Source organism: Salmo salar, chromosome 04, assembly GCF_965601325.2.
Source record: "Salmo salar chromosome 04, fSalSal1, whole genome shotgun sequence".
Taxonomy (NCBI): domain Eukaryota; kingdom Metazoa; phylum Chordata; class Actinopteri; order Salmoniformes; family Salmonidae; genus Salmo; species Salmo salar.
The window spans coordinates 35,930,999-35,953,840 of NC_138294.1; the positions used below are offsets into that span (position 1 = coordinate 35,930,999).

Consider the following 22,842-nt stretch of genomic DNA (forward strand, 5'->3'; position numbering starts at 1 on the left):
GCCAATGAGAGCATACAGGTCGCAGTGGTGGGTAGTATATGTAGTCACAAGTCGAACAATTTATACCCATAATGCAACACACTTTGAAAGGCGGTGACCAACGTCAACATCTTGACAAAAGTGATCCGCTCGAACGCGCCCATTGTGTATTGTATTGACAAGATAGTCAGTGACCACTCTAACAAAGTTTCCACTAGTTACCACAGCCACAAAGAATTGGCTATATCATAAAAATTAATGAAAACAAAAATGTGCTTTTTGATCTAAATTTAATTTTAGATTTAGGGTTAAGGTTAAAGTTAGGGTTAAGGTTAGGTTTAAAATCACATTCTAAGAAGATAAATGATAGAAATAGGTGGGGTTCCTCAAAATGGGAATCCTGGAAGTTCCATGGCAGAAATAAGCTAAAGAGGGGTTGGAACCCAGTGTAAATCAGTGATCCCTCGCAACACATCAAACCAATCAAATGCCTTGCTTGCACGGAGCTCCAAAGGTGCTCACCAGATTAGTGCCATAGGAGCAAACAATGCGTGAGGACTAAACATGTCAACAAAACAAGCACTGGTGACAAAACATTTTAGAACATTTGCAGCACACTGGTTTTCACAGCATTTCTCTGTTATTTCGTGATGAGCTGAAGCTGCAGCAAGAGGGTGGAAAGTCTACAATGCTGGCCATATCAATATTTTTATTTGGGTGTTTCTGATGTGATTTTTGTCTGTAAAGGCTAGCATGAGGGACAAGAAGTAGATAGCCACAATGAGGTTTGTTTTGAGAAAAGTCAGCTAACCTTGTAAACTACCTAGGTATAACTAACTAGCTAGTTACTAACTAGTTACATTTCTCTCACGATTATAAAGCCAACAAAATGTTAATAAAAATATATATTATTGATCTTAAAGGTTGACTGTGTTATCCCAGTTGCTAGCTTTTCCAGGGTCAGTGATACACAGAGCAAACTCCGCTGTTAACAATCGGCCTGAAAGAGGACGTGTGTCTATATTGACCCCACGGACAGTGAGGAGGATGGTTAGAGTGGCCAAAAAAATCTCCAAGGGTCACAGTTGGAGAATTGCAGACGTTAGTTGGATCTTGGGGTCAAAGTCTCTAACTATGATCAGAAGCCACCTACGTAACCACAAGTTGTTTGGGAGGGTTACCTTAAAAAAGCCTTTGCCATCAAACAACAAACTCAAGTGCCTACAGTTTGCCAAACATTAGCAGACCTTTCAATGGGACCAGGTTCTATGGTCAGATGAGACCAAAATATAGTTTTTTGGAAACAAACACCAGAGGGGGGTTTGGTGTAGACAGAAAGATGTTCATGCAGAAAAGTACCTCATTCCCACTGTGAAGTATGGTGGTGAATCTTTAATGTTGTGAAGCTGTTTTTCTTCCAAAGGCCCTGGACAACTTGTTAGGATACATAGTATCATGGACTCCAAGTACCAGCAGATATTAAATCAAAACCTGACTGCCTCTGATAGGAAGCTTAAACTGGGCCTTGGTTGGATCTTCCAGCAGGACAATGAACTTAAGCACACATCAAAATCAACACAAAAATGGTTCACTGACCACAGAATCAAGGTTTTGCCATGGCCATCCCAGTCCCCTGGCCTAAACCCCATAGAAAACCAGTGGGATGATCTGAAGAGGAGAGTCCGCAAGCGTGGACCTCGGAATTTGAAGGATCTGGAGAGATTCTGTATGGAGGAATGGTCTCAGATACCTTGCCATGTTTTCTCCAACCTCATTACGCATTATAGGGGATGACTCAGAGCTGTTACCTTGGCAAAGGGAGGTTGCACAAAGTATTGAATGAAGGGGTGCCAATAATTGTGGCACACATATATTTGAGAAAAATATTTGTTTTATGTTAAGAATTTATTTTTTATTTAAATTATTTTACTTTAATTAAAAGTTAAATTTTTGTGAATATTTTGAATGAAAGACCAAGAGGATAAACAATAAATACACATATAAGGGTGCCAATATTAGTGGAGGGCACTTTATATACAAAGTATGCAGATACCGCTTCAACTTAGTGGATTTGGATATTTCAGTCACACCTGTTGCTGACAGGTGTATAAAATCCAGCACACAGCCATGCAATCTCCATAGACAAAGATTAAGTAGTAGAATGGCCTTACTTAAGAGCGCAGTGACTTTCAATATGGCACCATCATAGGATGCCAACTTTCCAACAAGTCAGTTCGTCAAAGTTCTGCCCTGCTAGAGCTGTCCCAATCAACTGTTATTGTGAAGTGGAAACTTCTAGAAGCAAAAACTGCAAAGTGGTAGGCCACACAAGCTCACAGAACGGGACCGCAGAGTGCTGAAACACACAGCTCGTAAAAATCATCTGTCCTCGGTTGCAACACTACCGAGTACCAAACTGGATCTGGAAGCAACTTCAGCTCAATAACTGCTTGTCGGGAGCTTCATTAAATGGGTTTCCACACAAGCCTAAGATTACCATGCGCAATGCCAAGTGTCGGCTGGAGTAGTGGCTCAGAGGTCTAAGGCACTGCATCTCAGTGCAAGAGGCGTCACTGCAGTCCCTGGTTTGAATCCAGGCTGCATAACATCCGGCCGTGATTGGTCAGTCCCATAGGGTGGCGCACAATTGGCCCAGCGTCGTCTGGGTTTGGTAGGGGTAGGCCATCCTTGTAAATAAGAATTTGTTCTTAACAGAGTAGCCTAGTTAAATAAAGGTTAAATAAAATATTTTAAAAAGCTTGCAGCCATTGGACTCTGGAGCAGTGGAAACACGTTCACTGGAGTGATGAATCACGTTTCACCATCTGGTATGTTTGGAATAATGGTTTGGGCTAGGCCCCTTACATTCTAGACGATTCTGTGCTTCCAACTTTGTGGCAACAGTTTGGGGAAGGCCCTTTCCTGTTTCAACATGACAATGCCCCCGTGCAAAAAGCGAGGTCCATACAGAAAGGGTTTGTCAAGATCGGTGTGGAAGAACTTGACTGGCCTGCACAGAGCCCTGACCTCAACCCCATCGAACACTTTGGGGACCCAGGCCTAATCGCCCAACATCAGTGCCTGACCTCACTAATTCTCGTGGCTGAATGGAAGCAAGTCCCCGCAGCAATATTCTAGTGAAAAGCTTTCCCAGAAGAGTGGAGGCTGTTATAGTAGCAAAGAGGGACCAACTCTATATTAATGCCCACTTTTGTATATATAGTGTATTTTTTTATTTAACCTTTATTTAAATAGGCAAGTCAGTTAAGAACAAATTCTTATTTACAATGACGGCCTACACCGGCCAAACCCTAACCCTGCTTATTATTTATTGTTTGATGATATAACTAGTTAGAAACTTGAAGAAATGTGCACTAGTCTAGTATTGACATAGTGTAACAAGCTGTCAATGGTGATTTTGAATAGGCAAACAGTAAATGTGTCAGTTTTCAATAGTAATTAAAGGGTTTATGTAGGAAATGAAAAGGGATCAGGAGCAATTCAGTAGTGACAACACTACCCACACAAATGGCAGTATAAATTCAATAGAGATTGAGTAAGCATAATAGTGAACATGTAGGAATTTTGTTGGTATGTGAAGGTTTGGGCAACTCCAGTCCTCGGGGGCTTGATTGGTGTCTTTGATTGGTGACTTTTTCCCCAGCCCCAGCTAACACACCTGTCTCCAATAATCAACTAATCATGATCTTCAGTTAAAAATGCAATTAGTTTAAATCACCAGTAGGTTTGTATAGATCTTGTGAAGTAGTGATTAAGTAGTACTCTTTCATGAGGGTGGGCGTTAGGGCTAAATAACATTAGTGGAGGAACCCGCACTAACGCCCTGGATCAGAGCTAGGGCGTTAAAATAACATTAGTGGAGGAACCCGCACTAACGCCCTGGATCAGAGCTAGGGCGTTAGGGCTAAATAACATTAGTGGAGGAACCCGCACTAACGCCCTGGATCAGAGCTAGGGCGTTAGGGCTAAATAACATTAGTGGAGGAACCCGAACTAACGCCCTGGATCAGAGCTAGGGCGTTAGGGCTAAATAACATTAGTGGAGGAACCCGCACTAATGCCCTGGATCAGAGCTAGGGCAGGCACAGCTCTGCTTGCTACTCATCAATAGAAGTGATGCTGCATGACTAACATGTTACGTCTTCCAACATCAACTCAGACAACGGCTCCTTGTCAAGAATGAGAAAATAACTGAAGTAGTTCAACAGAACTTATGTACGGCAAATGTTTTTGGCACCATTCCTTTCCCAACTCTTCCATTTGAGTGTCAGCAAAATAACCTGCTACTGAATTCTTTCCCATGAATGCAAGAATGTAGGCCTTTAGGCTACCAGTGTTTGTGCTACTGCGATCATCAGCTGTCAACCATATCATTGCCCTCTTCCACTCTCATAATGGAAAAAACAAAGCAATCGCCATAGAATCATTACAAAATCAGTTTTATTATAGGGTGTAAAAAAGGAACATGAAATCAATTAGAATGTTGGTTGAACCATTATAAATGCCCACACAGCTTTTAGGCGAGTGTGACTATATGTACAATAAGAAAAAGAGATACAATTTGTGCACTTTACCGCATGCACCCCTCCATCCCTCACTATCCATCATATTTTCACATACAGTGGCAAGAAAAAGTATGTGAACCCTTTGGAATTACCTGGATTTCTGCAAAATTGGTAATCAAATTTGATCTGATCTTCATCTAAGTCACAACAACAGACAAACACAGTCTGCTAAAACTAATAACACACAAATTATTGTATTTTTCTTGTCTATATTGAATACATAATTTAAACATTCACAGTGTAGGTTGGAAAAAGTATGTGAACCCCTAGGCTAATGACTTTTCCAAAAGCTAATTGGAGTCAGCTAACCTGGACTCCAATCAATGAGACGAGATTGGAGATGTTGGTTAGAGCTGCCTTGCCCTATAAAAAAAACCTCACAAAATGTGAGTTTGCTATTCACAAGAAGCATGAATGTGAACCATGCCTCGAACAAAAAGAGATCTCAGAAGACCTACGATTAAGAATTATTCACTTGCATAAAGCTGGAAAGGGTTACAAAAGTATCTATAAAAGACTTGATGTTTATCAGTCCACTGTAAGAAAATTGTCTATAAATGGAGAAAGTTCAGCAATGTTGCTACTCTCCCTAGGAGTGGCTGTCCTGCAAAGATGACTGCAAGAGCACAGTGCAGAATGCTCAATGAGGTTAAGAAGAATCCTAGTGTCAGCTAAAGACTTACAGAAATCTCTGGAACATGCTAACATCTCTGTTGACGAGTCTACGATACGTAAAACACTAAACAAGAATAGTGTTCATGGGAAGACACCACGGAAGAAGCCACTGCTGTCCAAAAAAAACATTGCTGCATGTCTGAAGTTTGCAAAAGTGCACCTGGATGTTCCACAGCGCTACTGGCAAAATATTCTGTGGACAGATGAAACTACAGTTGAGTTATTTGGAAGGAACACACAACACTGTGTGTGGAGAAAAAAAAGGCACAGCACACCAACATCAAAAACTCATCCCAACTGTAAAGTATGGTGGAGGAAGCATCATGGTTTGGAGCTGCTTTGCTGCCTCAGGGCCTGGACAGCTTGCTATCATCGACGGAAAAATGAATTCCCAAGTTTAGCCTAACATTCTTCTGCAAAATGTCTTGATATCTGTCCGCCAATTGAATCTCAACAGAAGGTGGGTGATGCAACAGGACAACAACCCAAAACACAGAAGTAAATCAACAACAGAATGGCTTCAACAGAAGAAAATACGCCTTCTGGAGTGGCCCAGTCAGAGTCCTGATCTCAACCCGATTTGAGATGCTTTGGCATGACCTCAAGAGAGCGGTTCACACCAGACATCCCAAGATTATTGCTGAACTGAAACATTTTTGTAAAGAGGAATGGTCCAAAATTCCTCCTGATAATTGTGCAGGTCTGATCCGCAACTACAGAAAATGTTTGGTTGAGGTTATTGATGCCAAAGGAGGGTCAACCAGTTATTAAATCCAAGGGTTCACATACTTTTTACACGCTGGTATGTGAATGTTTACACGGTGAGTACAATAAATATATGAAAACGCATAATTGTTTGTGTTATTAGTTTAAGCAGACTGTGTTTGACTATTGTTGTGACCTAGATGAAGATCAGATCAAATTTTATGACCAATTTATGCAGAAATCCAGGTATTTCCAAAGGGTTCACATATTTTTTCTTGCCACTGTAATATCCCCCGTTTTCTGACAATTCCTTTGCTACTCCAGAAGCTAGTTTCCACACCTGCACCAAAAGTCCTCGCTCCCAGGCACCTCTATCCAATCGGAGGTAGAGGTCTCTGTTATTACCATCAGCCAATCAGAGGGCTGTCTCAGCCAATTACAAGCCAGTGTCTGTGTCAAACGGCACCCTATTCCTTATATAGCACACTACTGTTGACCAGAGCCCTATGGGCCCTGGTCAACAGTAGTGCACTATAAAGGGAATTGTTTGCCATTTGGGACACACCCAGAGTCTCAGTGCGGGGACTATGTGCTGGCGCCGGGGGAGTCTGAGCAATCCATCTTCATCCCGGCTTCCAGCAAGATGGGGGAGGCGGAAGAAGAGGAGGGAGGGAGCACGCCACTCTTACTTTCCAGAGAGGAGGAGGGGAGGGACACCACAATGTACTTCTGGAGAGGTCGCGACCCCCCCAGGCCGCCGGCCCCTCCAGACTCCAACTTGACCAGAGGCTGCAGCGTGGAGGTAGCGCTGGCGACCGTGCTGGTCACTGAGGAGGAAGTCCGAGTGATCACCTGAAGTAAAGGAGAGGGGAATATTACATTACACATCACCACTACTAGGGCATCTAGATAATGACTTTTTTTAGAGAAACTTAAATGTTTATCAAAAAGTGAATGTATAGGATATCAATGACTGTATATTAAATGTTTATTTACGACCACACCTTATACAGCACCAGTCAAAAGTTTTGAACACACCTTCTCATTCCAGGATAAAAAAATAAAAAAAGTTAAACTATTTTCTACATTGTAGAATAATAGTGAACACATCAAAACTATGAAATAGCATGGAATCATGTAGTAAACAAAGTGTTAAACAAATCAAAATAGATTTTAGATTCTTTAAAGTAGCCACCCTACCCTTGATGAACAGCTTTGTATTCTCTCAACCAGCTTCATGAGGTAGTCACCTGGAATGCTTTTCCAACAGTCTTGAAGGACTTCCCACATATGCTGAGCACTTGTTGGCTGCTTTTCCTTCACTCTGCGGTCCAAGTCATCCCAAATCATCTCTCGGTTGAGGCCGAGTGACTGTGGAGGCCAGTTCATCTGACGCAGCTCTCCATCACTCTCCTTCTTGGTCAAATAGCCCTTACACAACCTGGAGGTATGTTGGGTCATTGTCCTGTTGAAAAACAAATGATAGTGGAACTAAGCGCAAACCAGATGGGATGGCGTATCGCTGCAGAATGCTGTGATAGCCATGCTGGTTAAGTGTGCCTTGAATTTGAAATAAATCACAGACAGTGTCACCAGCAAAGCACCATCACACCTCCTCCTCAATGCTTCACTGTGGGAACCACACATGCTGAGATAAAGCGTTCCCCTAGTCCGCATCTCACAAAGACGGCAGTTGGAACCAAAAATCTCAAATTTGGACTCATCAGACCAAAGGACAGATTTCCACCGGTCTAATGTCCATTGCTTGTGTTTCTTGGCCCAAGCAAGTCTCTTCTTCTTATTGGTGTCGTTTAGTAGTGGTTTCTTTGCAGCAATTTGACCATGAATGCCTGATTCACGCAGTCTCCTCTGAACAGCTGAAGTTAAGATGTGTCCGTTACTTGAACTCTGTGAAGCATTTATTTGGGCTGCAATTTCTGATGCTGGTAACTCTAATGAACTTATCCTCTGCAGCAGAGGTAGCTCTGTGTCTTCCTTTCCTGTGGCGGTCCTCATGAGAGCCAGTTTCATCATAGCGACTGCACTTTCTATGACTGCACTTGAAGAAACTTTAAAAGTTCTTGAAATTTTCCGGATTGACTGACCTTCATGTTTTATAGTAATGACGGACTGTAATTTCTCTTTGTTTATTTGAGCTGTTCTTGCCATAATATGGACTTGGTCTTCTACCAAATAGGGCTATCTTCTGTATACCACCCCTACCTTGTCATAACACAATTGATTGGCTCAAACTCAATAAGAAGGAAAAAAATTCCACAAATGAACTTAACAAAGCACACCTGTTAATTGAAGGTGACTACCTCATGAAGCTGGTTGAGAGAATGCCATTAGTGTGCAAACCTGTCATCAAGGCAAAGGGTGGCTACTTTGAAGAATCTGAAATATAAAATATGTTGATTTGTTTTACACTTTTGTGGTTACTACATAATTCCATATGTGTTATTTCATAGGTTTGATGTCTTCACTATTATTCTACAATGTAGAAAATAGTAAAAATAAAAAGCCTTGAATGAGTAGGTGTGTCCAAACTTTTGACTGGTACTATATGTAAATCTAGGAGGACAGAGTGAATACTATTTATGCTCTTAAATACAATAGTCTTTGTTACTATTTCAAAGAAAACAAAAACAACAAAACTGCTGTCCACAATACCTGCTGGGTGGACGATGCCCCTGAGCTGGTTGCCATGACGATGTACTTGGTTGACGGGGGCGATGGCTGTGTTGGGGTGCCTGGTCGGGTGGACATGAGGGTGAGGGAGCTGGATACCTTAATGATGCTGGGGGTACGGGACCCCCCTGACCCTCCTATTCCGCTCTGAGACACTGTTAGGGTGGGCCGAGGCTGCAACATAGAAACAGAACTTCAGATTGGGTTTTGTTATGTTACTAAACACTAACAGGATGAAGTTGCTGATATTGTCAGTCAATATCAGCGTTGAAGTCAATTCCAACTTTGTTTTTCAATGAAGAGAATTGGAATTTAAGTTTACTTCTTGAACTGACTGAATGTACATATTTGTTACACCGACATTTACCTAACACTAAGCTGGGTCAATAGATGTTTGACGTCCATGTGCCCTACCTGTGTGATGGTGAGTGTGGTTCTGTTGACCTGCTGGGCCTGTAGTGCTGCCTGGGCCCTGGCCTTGACCACATGAGAACACAGCATGGGCCCAAGGTAACCGTAGTCTGCCCGGTACTGCTCCACGTTGTCAGGCAGGGGACGAGTTTTAGCGATGACGCTGGCACAGTGTTTCTGAGAGAGAAGAAGATATTAGTCAAGTATCTCTGTATCTCTCACAGATGGGTATATTAAAGTCACAGACGGGCCTTTAAAGGCCAGTTTCCTGGACACAGATTAAAAAGCATTACATTTTACATTACCTCATTTAGCAGACGCTCTTATCCAGAGCGACTTACAAATTAAAGCATGTTTTAAGTCCAGAACTAGGTTTCCTCTGTGTCTGGGAAACTGGCCCTAAATGTACTGGATGAAGAGGTGTCTATAATACTGTATGTTGTCTATGGTCTTATTTGTGGTAACAAATCAGGTACATGAGAATAAAACAAACATGTTCTATCATAAAGAGGCATTGAGTAATAATGAGTAGAACAATAAGTTTGGCTCCTCACCAGTAAAAGGCTTTGGACGTGGTCTGCTCCTATCTTATCGATGTTGGAGACAACAGGTCCATCAGACACTGCTTTGATACGAGCTCCTTCTACAGTGAGCCTGGGCAGGATCAACGTCTTGATCACCTGGAGAGAGTGAGAAGAGGGAGGTAGATAGAAAGAGAGGGGAACATAAAATTCAACATACCATTTTGTGAATTCTTGGTTGGTGAGCGGATCCCAGACCTCACAACCATAAAGGGCAATGGGTTCTATAACTGATTAGGATCTGGCTAAAAATACTTGAATCAGTTGTAGAACCCACTGCCTTTTATGGTTGTGAGGTCTGGGATGCGCTCACCAACCAATAATTCACAAAATGGGACAAACACCAAATTGAGACTTTGCATGCAGAATTCTGCAAAAATATCCCCTGTGTACAATGTAAAACACCAAATAATGCATGCAGAGCAGAATTAGGCAGATACCCGCTAATTATCAAAATCCAGAAAAGAGCCGTTAAATTCTATAACCACCTAAAAGGAAGCGATTCCCAAACCTTACATAACAAAGCCATCACCTACAGAGATGAACCTGGAGAAGAGTACCCTAAGCAAGCTGGTCCTGCGGCTCTGTTCACAAACACAAACAAACCCCACAGAGCCCCAGGACAGCAAAACAATTACACCTAACCAAATCCCGAGAAAACAAAAAGATAATTACTTGACACATTAGAAAGAATTTACCAAAAAACAGAGCAAACTGGAATGCTATTTGGTTCTAAATAGAGAGTACACATTGGCAGGATACCTGACCACTGTGACTGACCCAAACTTAAGGAAAGCTTTGACTACCGTAATTTCCGGACTATTGAGCGCACCTGAATATAAGCCGGACCCACTGAATTAAAAAAAATATATATATTTTTTACATAAATAAGCCGCACATGTCTATAAGCCGCAGGTGCCTACCGGTACATTGAAACAAATTAACTTTACACAGGCTTTAACGAAACACGGCTTGTAACAAAAATAAATAGGCTTTAACGAAACACGGCTTGTAACAAAAATAAATAGGCTTTAACGAAACACGGCTTGTAATAAAAAATTAAAAATTTGCATTAAGCTTTAGTTGTCTTTTTGCACTGAGTCAATTCCTCACGCTGCTGTTTCCAACGTCTTATCATCGACTCATTAAGACCAAGCTCCCGTGCAGCAGCTCTATTTCCTTTTCCAACAGCCAGATCAATCGCCTTAAACTTTAAAGCTGCATCATATGCATTTCTCCGTGTCTTTGCCATGATGAGGGTGACAAAATGACTACCGTAATCAAAATGATGGGAAGTTTGAGAGCGCTCAATTTAATCTAAACAGTAAACAGAAAAGTTGTTTGACCTTAACCCGTTCGGTAATTTCATTGGTCTAATGAAAGCTTCATGCCGCCCAAAAACTGAGCACATCACAGAATGTGTTTTTTGAAAAAAAAAATTGAAAGCGGGAAAAATCCATATATTAGCTGCGTCATTGTTTAAGCCGCGAGGTTCAAAGCGTGGGAAAAAAGTTGCAGTTTATAGTCCGGAAATTACGGTACGTACAGACTCAGTGAGCATAGCCTTGCTATTGAGAGAGGCCGCCGTAGGCAGACCTGGCTCTCAAGAGAAGACAGGCTATGTGCACACTGCCCACAAAATGAGGTGGAAACTGAGATGCAGTTCCTAACCTTTGCCAAATGTATGACCATATTAGAGAAACATAATTCCCTCAGATTACAAAGACCCACAAATAATTAAAAAACAGATCCAATTTGATAAACTCCCATATCTACTGGGTGAAATATGGAGCGGTAGGGTAGCCTAGTGGTTCGAGCATTGGGCCAGTAACCGAAAGGTTGTCAGCTCGGGATTTGATCTAGCAAGGTAAAAATCTGCCGTTCTGCCCCTGAACAAGGCAGTTAACCCACTGTTCCTAGGCTGTCATTGAAAATAAGAATTTGTTCTAAACTGACTTGCCTAGTTAAATAAAGGTTAAATAAAACAATACCACAGCTGCAAGATTTTTGACCTGTTGCCACAAGAAAAGGGCAACCAGTGAAGAACATGTTTATGTATTTATGTATTCACTTTAACTATTTGCACATCATTACAACAGTGTATGTAGCCACAATATGACATTTGTCATGTTTACTGTCCAATGGCGGCGAGCTTTACACCACTCCAGCCGACGCTTGTCATTACGCATGGTGATTTTAGGCATGTGTGCGGCTGCTCGGCCATGGAAACCCATTTCAGGAAGCTCTTGACTAACAGGTCTTGTGCTGACATTGCTTCCAGAGGTAGTTTGGAACTCGGTAGTGAGTGTTGCAACCGAGGACAGACAATTTTATCGTGTTACGCACTTCAGCATTCGGTGGTCCCGTTCTGTGAGCTTGTGTGGCCTACCACTTCGCGACTGAGCCATTGTTTCTCCTAGATGTTTCCACTTCACAATAACAGCACTTACAGTTGACCAGGGCAGCTCTAGCAGGGCAGAAATTTGACGAACTGACTTGTTGGAAAGGTGGCATCCTATGACGGTGGCACGTTGAAAGTCACTGAGCTCTTAAGTAATGCCATTCAACTGCCAATGTCTGTCTATGGAGATTGCATGGCTGTGTGCTCGATTTTATACACCCGTCAGCAACGGGTTTGGCTGAAATAGCCAAATCCAGTAATGAGAAAGGGTGTCCACATACTTTTCCCATGCCAATAAGGCACTTTGAATTGGAGAGAGAGAAAGAGAGAGAAACACTATGGGGTGAGGACATTTCTTCAAGTGTGCAAGAGACAAAGGCACAACTCACGTCAGGTCCTAGTTCAGACAGTCCAGCGATGCAGCCGTAGCGTGTCGTCCACTGAGTCTTGTCATCCAACCAGCTCTGAGAGAAAGAGATGGAAGGTGATGTTCATGGCTAATAATAATAATACCACCACTTGTTGTCTCAATCCCAGTATCCCGTGTGTTTGCAACGCCAGGGTTGTGGGTTCGATTCCCACTGGGGACCAGTACGGAGAAAAAAAATGCATGAAATGTATGCATTCACTACTGTAAGTCGCTCTGGATAAGAGCGTCTGCTAAATGACTAAAATGTAAATGTAAATGTTTAATGAAATGGTGTTAATTTATTTTTCACAAAAGTCACACACACACCCTTATAAGTAGAAGTTGATGAATCGGATGCGTCATACCTTGGTGAAGGTCTTGGTGATGCGTGACTGGATGTTGTTGGTGGTGGTGCTGAAGGTCTTACAGCTCTGGGCCATCAGACGGGCAGCGAAGTCCCTCAGAGCCCAGTGGTTGTCCACGTCAGGCCGCAAACACAGCTGCTTACTCACTATACACGTCACCACCGCTGGGATCAACTCATGCAGCTAGACCACGACCAGGGAACCAAGAGAGGGACACAATGTGTTATGATCAGCACTGAGTTGAGGACTGTCTGTATTGAAATACTCTATCAAGTTTATTAGGATTATATTAGGATTTGGTTTTCAGTTTGTGTGTAATATTGATCTGCGTCATAGTTCAGTTTAATGCGTTTTGATTTCATTTTCAGTTTACTTTGTATGATTTTTAGCTGTGTTAGAATTTGACAGAATCTGAGTCATGGCGGCTCTTACATATTTCTCTAAGTAGAGTGTGGGGTTGTCCATGAGGGCCTTGACCATCCTCATCAGGTAGATGAGCAGGGCCAGGTTGTTCTGCACCACGTTCACACGGACCTACAGGACAAGAGAAAGACGTAAGAGAAAAACAAGTTAAAGGTAACAGCGTCATGATCCCTACTGCACTGAGACACCTCAGCATCACCAGGATTGTATTCATTAGATACCAAGCAGAATAAAGATGTATTGAAACAGGGAGGCACTATTTGGTAACAATATTTTAGGTTTTTGTTGAAAAAATGTATTGAATGTAATGTAACCTTTTATATTGCGTGCCCTAATGAACACAACCCAGCAGAACAAGATATAGGAGGGTAGATGGCAGGTGAGAGCAGGGCTAAATAAAACAATCTCACTGATAACTTAAAGTTAGGAGTATCAGAAAATGTTTTTGTTTTATTGACTGAGATAAAGCCTATATGAATTCTAGCTACTTTTGAAGCACATGTTGTGCTCGAGAAATGAATATTTAACACTGTTAAAACACGTTTATTATAAAAGCTAAGATGTTGATACAAATATCTGTCATTTAATAAATAAAGTCATTTGTGGAATATTAGGTTTCTACATTGTGTGAAATCACAATTTTCCTATTGGGATGTATTACATTGAAAATTGTACACTGTCTCTTTAAAAAAGTAATGTTTGTGATAATGAAATGCAAGAGATCTGTCATTCATTGCTATGATCATTATTGTTGCAATCCCCTCTGGACTTATTGTACTTTTTAAGGATGTGGCCAAATCTATGCCCGCTTCTTTACCATCTCTTGATCCAGCTGACTCACCAGTGGGCAAGACATGTTTCTCTCCTACTGTTTTTAACAACAATTATTTAAATATGATGTTTCAGTCCCATAGGTCAAAGTATCTTTCTGGAATGGTCTTTTAAGAAATATTAATTGGAAAAATGTTTAGTCTCTTTCTCAGAAGTTTAGGAACTAATAACACTTTTGTGGCGCGATGGGTAACGACGCTTCGTGGGGTGTCAGTTGTTGATGTGTGCAAGGGTCCCTGGTTCGAGCCCAGGTTGGGGCGAAGAGAGGGACAGAACGTACACTGTTACATTGATGCTGTTGACCCGGATCATTGGTTGCTGCGGAAAAGGAGGAGGTCAAAAGGGGGGGTGAGTGTAACCGATGTGAAATGGCTAGTTAGTTAGCGGTGGTGCGCGCTAATAGCGTTTCAATCGGTGACGTCACTCGCTCTGAGACTTGAAGTAGGGTTTCCCCTTGCGTTGCAAGGGCCGCGGCTTTTGTGGCGCGATGGGTAACGATGCTTCGTGGGTGTCAGTTGTTGATGTGTGCAAGGGTCCCTGGTTCGAGCCCGGGTTGGGGCGAAGAGAGGGACGGAACCTACACTGTTACACACACATGAACAAGGGAACGTTGTAGGCCTTTTCGGAGAGCCTGTTTCTATACTGCCCTTGACTTTGGTGCAGGGCATGTGATATTCATAGCCTCTTTGTCGCAAAACTCCCTGATCTTCTCAAAAAGTACGGAGTCAGGTGTTGTTGCCAGTCATAGCTTTCCACCAGCACCGAATCATCCTCCAGTCCAACATCACTAACGTTACACACAGTTCATACACACATGTTAATGTTAGCTAGCAAGCCAGCTATCTAACCTCAGCTAACGTTAGCTAGCTAACAGCAAGCTTTAACTTGGGGTCTTTTCTTTAACAGTAGACATGTAATGTTAATGTTAGCTAGCTAAACATTGAACTATCATCCCAAACCATAGAGTAATAGCAATACAAACCGATTTTCATAGCTAGCCAAATAGGTTCAGTTAGCTAGCAAGCCAGCCATCGAACTTCAGCTAGCGAGGTAACAGCAAGCTTTAACTTGCAATGAAATCAACTTTGACAAAATTAGAAATGTATAATATCAAACTGTAACTAGACTCTTACCCGTATACATGGATGAAAGCTTCACGGCAGACTGCAACCCCTTTCATTAAATAAGACGTCCTGTGTCATTTCTGTTAAATGTATGTACAGCTTGCTTGGCCCATTGTTTTTGTGTCAAGTCACTCTGGTTCACACTGACCATGTGCAATGCCATAAGAAGCATCTTAAGCATTAGCCCCCACCCAAACTCTGACCATTTTACTCGCCCTAACAGAGCTGGTTAGGCTGTTATCATGTTATCCAGAGCATTGGTGACTGTAACTGTGCTCCTGGCAAAAATTGAATTATGCTATTTTGCCGACTTTACTGACACTGGCCATGTTCAACTGGTGTTGAGCATTCGTAAATTCATCAGTTATTCTGTGCTCTAGTACACTTAGAGGAGAGTGATCTGAAACAGTTGTTGCAGTGATGTTCTATTGAAATAGATTTTTGCATACTGGAGTTTTTTGTTAAGTTTTAATACGCAACACCTTTAAAAATGTTGTGACTTGCGACATACGCCTAGTTTCCTGAAAAGGCTCACATTTTAGAAATGAGCTGCTCACAGGATCTTGATAAACTGTCTCTGATGTGTTGAGCATTGATTGATCAAAAGCTTGCGCACCCAGTAGGTCTCCAGAATGAGGGTTGATCACGTTTCATACAGTTGCCTAAGAGGTATTCTACTTTTGGTGGGTGCCTTATTCTACGACAGGACATGGGATCCGAGAGCAGCATCCCAATGTCGATATTACGCTTGCTTTTTTATATGTACAGTACCAGTCAAAAGTTGACACCTACAGTCGTGGCCAAAAGTTTTGAGAATGACACAAATATACAGTTTCACAAAGTCTGCTGCCTCAGTTTGTATGATGGCAATTTGCATATACTCCAGAATGTTATGAAGAGTGATCAGATGAATTGCAATTAATTGCAAAGTCCCTCTTTGCCATGCTAATGAACTAAATCCCCCAAAAACATTTCCACTGCATTTCAGCCCTGCCACAAAAGGACCAGCTGACATGTCAGTGATTCTCTCATTAACACAGGTGTGAATGTTGACGAGGACAAGGCTGGAGATCACTCTGTCATGCTGATTGAGTTCGAATAACAGACTGGAAGATTCAAAAGGAGGGTGGTCCTTGGAATCATTGTTCTTCCTCTGTCAAACATGGTTATCTGCAAGGAAAAACGTGCCGTCATCATTGCTTTGCACAAAAAGGGCTTCACAGGCAAAGATATTGCTGCCAGTAAGATTGCACCTAAATCAACCATTTATCGGATCATCAAGAAATTCAAGGAGAGCGGTTAAATTGATGTGAAGAAAGCTTCAGGCCGCCCAAGAAAGTCCAGCAAGCGCCAGGACTGTCTCCTAAAGTTGATTCAGCTGTGGGATCAGGGCACCACCAGAGCTTGCTCAGGAATGGCAGCAGGCAGGTGTGACTGCATCTGCACGCACAGTGAGGTGAAGACTTTGAGAATGGCCTGGTGTCAAGAAGGGCAGCAAAGAAGCCACTTCTGTCCAGGAAAAACATCAGGGACAGACTGATATTCTGCAAAAGGTACAAGGATTGGACTGCTGAGGACTGGGGTAAAGTCATTTTCTCTGATGAATCCCCTTTCCGATTGTTTGGGGCATCCGGAAAAAAAGCTTGTCCGGAGAAGATAAGGTGAGCGCTACCATCAGTCCTGTGTCCTGCCAACAGTAAAGCATCCTGAGACCATTCATGTGTGGAGTTGCTTCTCAGCCAAGGGAGTGGGCTCACTCACAATTTTGCCTAAGAACACAGCCATGAATAAAGAATGGTACCAACACATCCTCCGAGAGCAACTTCTCCCAACCATCCAGGAACAGTTTGGTGACGAACAATGCCTTTTCCAGCATGATGGAGCACCTTGCCATAAGGCAAAAGTGATAACTAAGTGGCTCGGGGAACAAAACATCGATATTTTGGGTCCATGGCGAGGAAACTCCCCAGACCTTAATCCCATTGAAAACTTGTGGTCAATCCTCAAGAGGCAGGTGGACAAACAAAAACCCACAAATTCTGACAAACTCCAAGCATTGATTATGCAAGAATGGGCTGCCATCAGTCAGGATGTGGCCCAGAAGTTAATTGACAGCATGCCAGGGCAGATTGCAGAGGTCTTGAAAAAGAAGGGTCAACACTGCAAATATTGACTCTTTGCATCAACTTCATGTAATTGTCAATAAAAGTATTTGACACTTATGAAATGCTTGTAATTATATTTCAGTATTCCATAGTAACATCTGACAAAAATATCTAAAGACACTGAAGCAGCAAACTTTGTGGAAATTAATATTTGTGTCATTCTCAAAACTTGTGGCCACAACTGTACACATTCCAGGGTTTTTCTATATATTTTTTTATTAATTTCTACGTTGTAGAAAAATAGTGAAGACATCAAAACTATGAAATAACACATATGGAATCATGTAGTAACCAAAAAACATTGTTCAACAAATCTAAATATATTTTTCTTCAAAGTAGCCACCCTTTGCCTTGATGACAGCTTTGCACACTCTTGGCATTCTCTCAACCAGCTTCATGAGGTAATCATCTAGAATGAATTTCAATTAATAGGTGTGCCTAAGTTATTTTGTGGAATTTCTTTCCTTCTTAATGCCTTTGAGCCAATCAGTTGTGTTGTGACAAGGTAGGGTGGTATACAGAATACAGCCCTATTCACTAAAGGCGTTAGTCATACAAAAGATTCCAGATTGCCTTTTCCGATCGCTCATCATCTTCAACCATCATGGAGTCGATGGCTTGAATAGTCTCGCTGGAAATGGAATACCACGGTAGATGCTGTGTTTTTGGTTGATTGCCAGGCGGCATTGGTGGAGAGTCAGGCGGAGAGCGACCTGTTTAAATGATATGAGGAAAAAATATTCCATTTTATTTGGAATGGCAAGCCAGACAAAATTAAAAAGGGCCTATTGTCTCACCCCATGGTCAAGAATGGCCTTTATCTCTATTACAACTGCTCACTTTTGGCTATTTGAAAACAAAATAATCTCAAAAATATAGTTATTTTTTAAACAAGGACTTGAAAATGAGATTGTGAACTCTGCAAACAACGTTTCCAGTCAGAGAATGAGAACAGTAAATGACTAATTAAGCCATCCACCCATTATGGGCTACTAGCAGGACAAAAAAACTCTTGCCAAGGAGGGTAGGGGGAGAATTGTATCATTACGGATTTATGTTTTCAGTTGATGCCAAACAAGTTCGATTGGGTTTAAATCAGGAGACCTACATGAAAAGATGAAAAATATATTTTTAGATGTACTGTAGTTCTACCGTAGGTGTTGTAGGCCTTTTATTCAACTACATAAAGGTCTACTTACTCTGCTGGCGTCTTGACCCAGTTTATGCCCTCATTTGCAATGCAAACCCTGGCGGCAGTGTGTTAGGACTGCAACCACCAGAGGACTTGAAACTGACCCGGGATGGATCCCGAGGAAAATGTTGCTTCTTCATCAACATCTTTATGCTTTCGTTAATAAAATAATGATAAAAATACTCTCGGCAGCTTTGATCCATGCCTGAGCCTGCAGGACGCAACGTTCTTTGTTTGTCAGATGAATCATTGGGTCGAAACTACAGCACAGTACAAGAGAACACACATGGTTAATGTTCTGAAAAAATAAATATATTGGTCATGGTTCCCGCGTGGAGCAGCGGTCTAAGGCACTGCATCTCTCACTGCATCTCTCACTGCATCTCTCACTGCATCCTGAAATGAGCCTCCAGCATGACAATTCCACCAGTCATACTGCTCGTTCTGTGCGTGATTTCCTGCAAGACAGGAATGTCAGTGTTCTGCCATGGCCAGCAAAGAGCCCGGATCTCAATCCCTTTGAGCACATCTGGGACCTGTTGGATCGGAGGGCTAGGGCCATTCCCCCCAGAAATGTCTGGAAACTTGCAGATGCCTTGGTGGAAGAGTGGGGTAATATCTCTCAGCAAGAACTAGCAAATTCTAGTGCAGTCCATGAGGAGGAGCTGCACTGCAGTACTTAATGCAGCTGGTGGCCACACCATATACTGACTGTTACTTTGATTTTGACGACCCATTTGTTCAGGGACACATTATTCCATTTCTGTTAGTCACATGTCTGTGGAACTTGTTCAGTTTATGTCTCAGTTGTTTAATCTTGTTATGTTCATACAAATATTTACACATGTTAAATTTGCTGAAAATAAACTCAGTTGACAGTGAGAGGATGTTTTTTTTTTTTGCTGAGTTTATATAAAATGTGTCTTACAGAGCCTTTCCATAAGTCCACTCAAGTTCCTTCAACTGTCTTCTGACTGTGATTAGAGCGATGTTGATGTTGTTCCGTGATGCCAGCAGATTCCAGATGGCCTTTGCCGATCGCCCATCACCTTCAACCATCAGTGAGTCGATAGCTTGAATAGTCTTGCTGGAAATTGTAATGAAAAGCACTATACAAAGTAAATGTATTTATTATGGTCTGACATGTCTGCAGAAATGGTGCAATTCTGTAATGTGTTTTGTTTGGTAAATATTAATTCACATTTGTGGTGCCACTAAATAATTAATGAATTATTTAAATCAATAATTGTCAATATTGTTATTATTATTAAGGGAGGCTGCTGAGACAAGCAAGACTACTTAATAAACATAAACCTTTTAAAACAGTTTTTTTAAAACCCTGCATTAATTGTATAAAAGCACCTTAGATATGAATTTAGAATCCTCTAAATGTAATTAGATCTACTACTGTCAAAGGACATTTTATGGATCTGCCAGTATTTCCATTTCGAGATTGTGGTAAAGAAATGTGTATGTAGAGGGGTAACTTTCTTCACCAGTTCTCTTACCATTTTGTACAATTGTGTGATTAGCCTACCAGTTGGTGTAACTATAATGTTAATTCTCTTGAGAGGAATTTTGCTCTTCACTATCACAATATTAAAAACGTTCAAATGCATTCATTAATTAAATCACTTTAGCTGACATATTGCGGTTCATCTCATGAAGGATTGACTCGATCTATAAGCCCAGGACGATTGTAAAACGGGAAATAAGATACACTACAAGAAAGGGAACACATAACTGTAGAAAACGGTTGCAGGTCGAAGGGCCATCTAACAAGTGCAGATTGGAGGGCCATCAAGCGAAACAGACCCAATGAAGCACGGGTAAACGGCGGGAGTATCTATGTCTCTCTGAGGACTGGGTAGGGTAGGGGGCCCACACCCTCCGCTTCTCCCTTCCCTCGGCACGGGGTTCTGGGCCAGGAGGTTCGGGAGGGTGGCTTTGGCTCTCGCCCGAGCTCCGATCTCCATGTCGCCTGGGTTGCGCCCGACCGGCTCCATCCCCCCCTTTCCCCGTTAGGCACGGCCGCATGACGCACCCCCTTTCCCCATTAGGCACGGCCGCATGGCACACCCTCAATATCAGGGTGCACATGGGCCTATTTATACAGGTTATGGAGGATTCATAGTTAAGGCTTGGTTCGTGCAGATAACCAAGAATTCTACGACGTTTGAAATGAGACTGACGTAAGGTAAAGAATAATTCATTAATAGAAGACTAATTGATCAGATATTAAAATATCTGTAGAGTTATATTCGGAAAATGATAACTTTGTATTCTGAAGATTTTCCGTGGTGCCCCGACATCCTAGTTAATTACATTTACACGATTAGTTTAATCACGTAATAATAATTACAGAGAATTGATTTGATAAAATAAGTCTTCACCTTTAATGATGACAAAGACACGACAGTGGCCTTATCATTAAAACCATTTTTATCTGGGAGATTTTTCTCCTAGTCACACAAGTGCTCCCAAAATAAAACTCCTGGTTGCACAGCTAAATACTTAGTTTCATATGCGACCAAAGTGGTCACACTTTAGAGCCCTGGGTGAGAGTAATTGACAGGAAAAACATCTCACCCCTTCAGAAATAAAAGTGCTGAATCTGGGGAGCATCTGGTAGAGCCCGGGGTCTGTGGCGATACTCTGTAGAGCCTCCTGAAGGAGAGAAGAGACACATACTGGGTCAGAGAGATGACATGATGCGAAAATAAGAAAACCATACACGCACGCACACATACACTACCATTCAAAAGTTTGGGTTAGAGTGTCTAGTTTGAGAAACAGACGCCTCACAAGTCCTCAACTGGCAGCTTGATTAAATAGTACACGCAAAACACCAGTCTGAACGTCAACAGTGAAGAGGCGACTCCTGGATGCTGGCCTTCTAGGCAGGGTTCCTTTGTCCAGTGTCTGTTCATTTGCCCATCTTAATATTTAATTTTTATTGGCCAGTCTGAGGTAAGACTTTCTCTTTGCAACTCTACCTACATTTTACATTTTAGTCATTTAGCAGATGCTCTTATCCAGAGCGACTTATAGTAGTGAATGCATACATTTCATACATTTTTTTCTCCGTACTGGTCCCCCGTGGGAATCGAACCCACAACCCTGGCGTTGCAAACACCATGCTCTACCAACTGAGTACACAGCGTTGTACAAGATTTTCAGTTTCTTGGCAATTTCTCGCATGGAATAGCCTTCATTTCTGAGAACGAGAATAGACTGACGAGTTTCAGAAGAAAGTTCTTGGTTTCTGGCCATTTTGACCCTGTAATCGAACCCACAAATGCTGATGCTCCAGATACTCAACTTGTCTAAAAGCGGACAGTTTTATTGCTTCTTTAAATCAGCAAAATTGTTTTCAGCTGTGGTAACATAATTGCAAAAGGGTTAGCCTTTTAAAATGATAAACTTCGATTAGCTAACACAACGTGCCATTGGAACACAGGAGTGATGGTTGCTGATAATGGGCCTCTGTACAGCTATGTAGATATTCCATGAAAGAATCTGCCATTTCCAGCTACAATAGTCATTTACAACATTAACAATGTCTACACTGTATTTCTGATCAATTTGATGTTATTTCAAAAACAAGGACATTTCTAAGTGACCCAAACATTTGAACGGAAGTGTACATAACAGGTAACTGCCAAAATAAACGAAACACTACTGAAAATGAGGGACACAGAGTACAAAACATTAGGAACACCTTCCTAATACTGAGTTGCACCCCCTTTTGCCCTCAGAACAGCCTCAATTCGTCGGGGCATGGACTACAAGGTGTTGAAAGCATTACACAGGGATGCTGGCCTATGTTGACTCCAATGCTTCCCACAGTTGTGTCAAGTTGGCTGGATGTCCTTTGGGTGGTGGACTATTCTTGATACACACAGGAAACTGTTGACCATGAAAAACCCAGCAGCATTGCAGTTTGACACTCAAACCGGTGTACCTGGCACCTACTACCATACCCCGTTCAAAGGCACTTAAATCTTTTGTCTTGCCCATTCACCCTCTGAATGGCACACATATACAATCCATCTCTCAATTGTTTCATGGCTTAAAAATAATTATTTAACCATCTCCTCATCTACACTGATTGAAATGAATTTAACAGGTGACATCAATAACGTATCATAGCCTTCACCTGGTCAGTCTGTCATGGAATGTCCCTAATGTTTTGTACACTCAGTTTATATTAAAAGTAGGTGATTCCACACAGGCGTGGTTAAGCAATTAACATCCTATCATGCTTAGGGACATACAAATGCCCATTATTATTATTTAGGCTA

At 41.9% G+C, this 22,842-nt stretch overlaps 1 protein-coding gene across 1 annotated transcript in view; it reads right to left on the reverse strand.

Annotated features, from left to right (window-relative positions):
- Positions 1 to 4,423: 4,423 nt before the first annotated feature.
- The window catches only part of LOC106602816 (transcription initiation factor TFIID subunit 6), a 66,339-nt gene continuing 47,920 nt past the window's right edge, over positions 4,424 to 22,842 (reverse strand). Inside the window, exons 8-15 of the mRNA XM_014195707.3 lie at positions 21,128 to 21,205; positions 13,236 to 13,337; positions 12,804 to 12,986; positions 12,419 to 12,493; positions 9,602 to 9,727; positions 9,051 to 9,224; positions 8,619 to 8,810; positions 4,424 to 6,797 (exon numbers count right to left, since the gene is read on the reverse strand). Of these exons, the coding sequence (XP_014051182.1) occupies positions 6,531 to 6,797; positions 8,619 to 8,810; positions 9,051 to 9,224; positions 9,602 to 9,727; positions 12,419 to 12,493; positions 12,804 to 12,986; positions 13,236 to 13,337; positions 21,128 to 21,205 (1,197 nt within the window). The 3' untranslated portion in view covers positions 4,424 to 6,530. The remainder of the gene's footprint in view (positions 6,798 to 8,618; positions 8,811 to 9,050; positions 9,225 to 9,601; positions 9,728 to 12,418; positions 12,494 to 12,803; positions 12,987 to 13,235; positions 13,338 to 21,127; positions 21,206 to 22,842) is intronic.